We start from the raw sequence: 6,768 nt of genomic DNA, 5'->3' as shown, positions 1-6,768 counted from the left end.
ACTCCAATCTTTCTAGTTTGCACTAGAGTAGCATAAGAAGCTCTCGAGGAGTCTATTTATTCTCTTTGTATGAACTTTCGAAAATATACCGATCGTAGGTATCTGACCATCGGATATCGAAATCTTCTAAATTTCTGACATTTAGGGCTATAGGATATCAATAGAACAAATCCGACATTTAGGGTTATAGAATACTAAGAGAATAAGCACGCAAGAAAAATCAAGCATCAATCAAGAGAGCTATAGGATATCAATAGAACAAATCCGACATTTAGTGTTATAGAATACTAAGAGAATAAGCGCGCAAGAAAAAAGCAAGCATCAATCAAGAGAGCTAGCTTCGATCTCAAGTAACTCGTCTAAGCAACGACGGAGCTGTCGAGTGAGGATTGGCCGAGATACCAAGAAGAGTTTCAAATTCAAGCATTTCAATTGGATCATCAAGTCAGGGTGAAACGTACACAGTCCATTTCAATCCAATCCCATTCAAACTCGAGCAATCTGAGTCCGAGGCTACAAAAATAACTGTGATGTACAATCTACCTCTGTAATAACAGTAGCATGATTTGTTACCTTCACCATTGCAGTTTAATTTCATTCAAATCACATTTCATTGTTAATTTCCACATCATTTGATACATAAAATTCACATGTTAAATGCTTTGATCATCCATATAACTCAGCATCTGAAATAACCCTAGATTGATTAAATCTGCCTCCAGTTAAAGATTCTAAGAAAATTGTAGAACATTCTTTGCATTCCCAGTCAATGTTTCCCCTCAGTCTTGCACACCATTTTCGCCACCATCTTCTTTCAATCTCCTTTTTGCTTCTTCTTGCTCTGCAGAAAACACGGTTTATACATGCCAATTAGTTCACATACATGATACAACCATATGTATAATATCATCAGATGAATATAAATCCAATACCGTTCCCAGGCATGCTAAGAGATGAACATCTTCAAAATGCTAGCAGTAAAACATAATTAAAACTACAAACAAAGATCTTATTATAATATGCAAATAGAAATCAAGTTCATGCCATCATGGTCATCTTGAAAAACAAAATATAAAGGACAGGCTTAAGACAATAAGTCGGCCAACAAAATCACTCATAATTTATTAACAAACATTAAAGCTGATGATAATGTTCAGCAAGTTTAAAACTCCGAAGGCAAACAAATGAAATTATGATATGAACTAGAATAGACTAACTTCATCCTAGTGTATTGACCATATTTTATATCATATATTCTGGAAACATAGCAAAATAAAACTTGCACATGCTGTTCGCCACCAAAGCCAGATAAAGAGAACAAAATATTAGTTCAAAGCTGTTAAGTGCCAACGGAATTCTAACCTATTAAGAATTTATTAAAAAAATATTACATCAGCAATAAAATGATCAAGTATGGGACTTAGCATTCTGCATTCTTCTTTCAGCAATAACTCATCTGAATGTTATTAAGGAAAATTGGCAACCTTAATGTTGACTTCTATTATATGAAAAGAGGAAGCAGGCCACAAATGACTATAATGTCATCAATATACACTGCTAATGGGATCCAATCTGCCTTAAATTTTGTTAAAACTCATTTGGGATTCAGCCGCTGCTGGATATAGGAATCAAGTATCTCCAATAAAAAGTTAACAAATGGGCCCAGTCCAGACCATATTTGGGTATGCTTGAAAGTAAGTCTAATTTACTTCTTGAATCACTAATTTCTCCAAACATGATTTTTCAATGTTAATTTGTTACTAAAAAGACTTACTTTTTTGAAACTAAGTCTTCACTAACTTCCTAGATCTAATGCTGCTCGAACTCTTCGAAATGAATGAAGTACCTGTGTCAACATGACACAACATGGTATGAATATGGGATATATGTCGGGTCCTCTAAGTTTCAATCGGAATCTTCGCCATTTCTACTTCTTTCTTTTTTAAATCCCTTTTTCTTCTTTTTTTTCCTTCTTTCCCTCTCTCTATCAATAGTTTAGGATTTTCTATAATGAAAATCGGTTTCATATATTGCTATTTAGTGTTCCATTAAGTCCAAATTGCTATCAAGTCCCCCATTTTTTATTTTATATAACATTTAGTAATTAACTTCCCATAATTAAAAAGAAATCCCAAAATTCTATTTTATTCATTTTAACCCCTTATTCAATACTCGTTTCCTTCTTTGTGAACAATTGCTTTTGATCTATTTAAAATGACATCTTGGGTTAAGAATTAAAAATGAAGTTTGAAAGATGCATTCATGTACTCGCATCCAAAATTTGGACTCTTTTTAGACATATTTTTGTATCCTATATTTTAGAAAATAAAATTTGACACTTAAATATGTATCTGTACTCGAGTTCAAACATCATAGCTTCCTAGAATAGTAACTTTTAAGCACGGCCAAGCATGTTCATATTTGATTAATTGTATGAATCACAGCCTTCCAGCCTAAACAAAAAGACAAACCATATGTTTGGTAAAGCTTTTTTAAGCTTATAAGCCGGTCATATATCATTTTCACTCACACATTCTGTAGGACCCATAACGTATAATCTACAAAAAAGCTTGACCAAACATACCCAAAACTGATGCTTTCTAAAACTACATATAAGAAAATGCTGGTGAGCCAAAAACTCACAGAATGCAACTGAAGATTTAAATTGCGCTTATTTTAATTACATTTTCTCACAATACATACGGTTGTACGTATGTGTAAAATTTATAACTAACATTAAATTGTGAATATATGGTAAAGATACCAGAGACCTAAACAGCTGTCAAACCCAAATGAATAATACCGCAAAATCATCTTTAAGAGAAACACTTATTTACAAGCTACTATATTAGGTTAATGATGTTAAAACATCATCTAACATTCATATTGAGACTGATTGAATTGACATATTAAGGTGATTCCCCATATAATCAAATAACAGTGGCTCCCCAACAAACACCAATCCATGATACTCTTAGTGAAGTCCAAGGAGTCATTTGTCTTCATATGCTCTCAATATACACAAGCTGGGCTCAGATGCTCATTTTCAACAAAGTAAGTGCTCAAAGAATCGACTTTAACCTATTTACTTCCTTGGATTGTAATCAATAGCTAATTAACTAAGTTTAATCACAAAACAGAGACATAATAACAGAATACGAATGTATGCATAACAGGCATCAATTAATGACATCCACATCTATATAAAAACTTAAAGTGTTACGAGCACCAAAAAAATAATAATAATAAATAAATAAAAAGGATGTATTTATATGTATGTTACCCATACATACATATAAATACATCCTTTTTATTTATTTATTATTATTATTTTTTTGGTGCTCGTAACACTTTAAGTTTTTATATAGATGTGGATGTCATTAATACATATAAATACATCAAGATACCATTGTCTAGTTTAAATTACGTACCCATTAGTGTAACCATTGCTTTCTGAGTACGCCTTTCAAGCTTGTCGAGTTTCTTCTGTACATCTCTCCGCAAGTCCCAGTTTGGTTTCTTCGGTGCAATGTTTAGAAATGGATCCTGAATTTTGCTCCCAAAACTTAGTATCACAAAAAGGAAAGGTAATACAAGTTTATAAGTCAATAATCCACCTCTTTCTTCTCTTCCAATGGAGGTGCCATGAGAATGGGATCTTCAAACTTTGGTAGTACTGGTGGGGCAAGTTTGCCCTCTTGAAGCTGCTTGTCATGAGGAAGATAATTTCGGAATTTCATATTGACATTGCTGCAAAAAGTAATTTATTTTTGTTTATCAAAATGATGAAGCTTCTTGTAATTATGATGTTAAAATTTGAATCGAACTACATGCTCATCTTTAGAAGGGATAAAATTTAATTTTAAGCAACAACTACTCTTGCGAAGAGGTCATTAGCATGATATGAAATTAATTAGCAACAAAAGGTGAGTACATGTTACTTCAGTGGTGTGAGTTAAAAGCCAAATTACATCAATCCTTGGAAAAATCATATGAAATTTCTCGATTTCATACTTCAGAAAATAAGCAAAATAGGATAGTTTTTAAGATGTTTTCACCTGTCATTGATCCAAACCCATGGATCAGAATTTTACAATACATTTCATCCCCTTAAAACTTACTAACTCCCATTTCTACACCCTACAAAGGTCTTAAAAAGAAACCAAATCAAATTCCCACTAGAAATCTTTGAGGTTGACAAGGGCAACCAATTATGAAACCAATTAAAATAATATAATTTTAGAGACCCGAAGAATAATCTAACACGAAGGTTCATAATATTATCTTAACCTAAATCAAAGAAAGGCCTATATTTACTGCATGTAAGCAACGTATTCCATCAATTCATCACCTAATTATTGATTATCATCCACAATTTCATCAGAAAATACTATATTTCAGCACCCAGCAGTTAATTATTGTGTTAAATATGAATCCATAACAAGACAGATGAACACAATGTAACAGAAACCATATTTGAATTAAATTAATTTCATCTTAAGTTTCTAGTTAGATGAATGGAAAGAGCAAACGAAAAAGAGAAACTCTTTCGTCTCAAAAAAAAGTCTATTTAGCCCTTCTTTGAACTTCATTTTTGTCAAAAAAAAAAAAAAAAAAAGAAAAAGAAAAGAAAAGAAATATGTGCCATGAGAAAATTACTCTTCCTCTTCTTCCTCTTGTTGTTCTTGATTATTTTTGTCATTTTCAGCATCTGCATCAGCATCAGCATCTGCATCTGGGGTATTTAGGAGTTCCTGAGCCGCTTTGAGCGCTCTCAGCCTTTCTTGCCGCGCGGCCACCACCGCCTCTATGGATTCCTCTCCTCCACCATCCATTATATGGGTAACTGAGAATTCACCGAAAAACTGTAGGCTCGAAGAAAATTCAGCACCCAGCTGCTTTGAGTAGAGTTGTTGTTTCTCGAGGAATTCACAAAAATCTTTTTCGATTGATTTTTAAAGAGTTTAAAAGGGAGATATTGCGGCCCTGTTCAACTTCCAGGTTTGATTTAGGGCTGTTGTGTTACCTTATCAAGTTTCAACAACTGATTTCTCTTTAAAAGATCAAATTTTGAAGTTATCGATAATAATTCATCACCCTAAGTAGAAGAAAATTCCATCATTTGAAATTTTAATCAAACAGGTCTGGTTCAAATTTATCACCCTAATTAAAATGTTGTGACATATACATCCAACATGTCTGGTTCGATTTTTATAACATTGAACTTACTTAATAGTATAGTGCACCAAGTAATTAATTGCAAAAATGTCCTTCATCAATCAATTAATTAAATCTTCACTCTCATCTTCTACTACTCACCCTTTGCGTGTGACACATCAGCTTCTCGATCATGGAATAAATATGAATTATTATTCGCCCCTGTAGACCTTCTATCATCAGGACATGATGCCCAATCTGAATCTGCAAATGCTGTGATGTCTAAACTGTCATTTTTCTGAATAACTAAACCATGTGTTAGTGTACCCTTTAAGTATCTAAAAATTCTCTTAAGGGCCTTCCAATGAGCATCTGTGGGGGCTTGAAGAAATTGACTCATTTTGTTTACAGAATAGGCAATGTCAAGTCTTGTGTGTGCAAGATATTGAAGACCACCAACTGCACTCCTGTAGAGAGTAGGATCACTCATGGCTTGCCCTTCATCCTTAGATATCAGTTTACCTACTACCATAGGAGTTGGGATTGGTTTCAAGTTTTCATAGTCAAATTTCTTCAGTAAGTTAACCATATATTTTGTCTGAGTTAGGTAAAGTCCTGTGACATCTCTGTAGACTTCAATACCCAAGAATTGATTGAGATTACCCATGTCTTTAAGAACAAAACAAGCATCTAGTTTATCAATAAACATCTGCAACTGTTGACCATTGTTTCCTGTTATCACTATATCATCTACATAAACCAATGCAAATATGATATTGTCTTCATTCATTGAGAAAAACAAAGAATTATCTGCCTTGGATTGTCCGAAGTTCCACTCAAACAAAGTCTCCTTCAACTTATCATGCCAAGCTCTTGGTGCTTGTCAAAGCCCATAAAGTACCTTTTCCAATTTGCATACAAAATCAGGATTTTTCTGATCCTTAAAACCTTGTGGTTGCTTCATGTACACAGTTTCTTCTAACTTATCATTTAGAAAGGCATTATTTACATCAACTTGCCTGATTTGCCAGTCTCTTGACACAGTAAGAGTTAATATAATTTTCAGTGTTGATGCCTTGATAACTGGACTAAAGGTTTGACTAAAGTCCACTCCAGGTGTTTGTAGAAAGCCTTTTGCAACTAGCCTTGCTTTATACCTCTTTACCTTGCCTTCTGAGTCATATTTCAGTTTATAAACCTATTTGTTTCCAATTATTTTCATTTCTGATCTTGGTGGCACCAGTTTCCATGTGCTATTCTTCATCAAGGCATCATACTCTTCTTGCATAGCTCTTCTCCATTTATTACTTAATAGAACTTCATCAGTATTCTGTGGCTCAACTTCAACCATCTTGTCCTGAATTTGATTTATATACACCTTTGGTTTGAAGATTCCAGCCTTACTCCTTGTGATCATATGATGCCCAGCAGTTTGTATTACATTCTGATCATCACCATTAGCACCATCTTGCTGATCAACGACCTGATCAAACTCTATAGAAGTCACTTGGTTCATATCAGTACTGCTTTCATTTTCATTGATCACAGTCTAAGTTTCATGTTCCACACTTCTGTTGGAGTCTTCAGCAAGTGTTGCATTAGGATGGATTG

At 33.7% G+C, this 6,768-nt stretch overlaps 1 protein-coding gene across 2 annotated transcripts; it reads right to left on the bottom strand.

Annotated features, from left to right (window-relative positions):
- Nucleotides 1-546: 546 nt before the first annotated feature.
- On the bottom strand, nt 547-5,079 carry LOC111365351 (coiled-coil domain-containing protein 12). Of its 2 annotated transcripts, none has more exons than XM_022985834.1 (4): nt 4,669-5,079; nt 3,618-3,750; nt 3,432-3,546; nt 547-841 (listed from the first exon to the last, which is right to left on the bottom strand). In XM_022985834.1, exons 1-4 carry the CDS (start codon nt 4,833-4,835, stop codon nt 780-782), a joined length of 477 nt encoding a protein of 158 aa, XP_022841602.1. In that variant the 5' UTR covers nt 4,836-5,079; the 3' UTR covers nt 547-779. The 2 variants fall into 2 exon arrangements, with proteins under 2 accessions (XP_022841602.1, XP_022841601.1); XM_022985833.1 differs by having other exon boundaries at nt 4,660-5,074.
- Between the last annotated feature and the right edge of the window lie 1,689 nt (nt 5,080-6,768).

The sequence above is a fragment of the Olea europaea genome, chromosome 17, assembly GCF_002742605.1.
Source record: "Olea europaea var. sylvestris chromosome 17, O_europaea_v1, whole genome shotgun sequence".
NCBI lineage: Eukaryota > Viridiplantae > Streptophyta > Magnoliopsida > Lamiales > Oleaceae > Olea > Olea europaea.
This window is presented reverse-complemented; position numbering and strand designations above follow the sequence as displayed.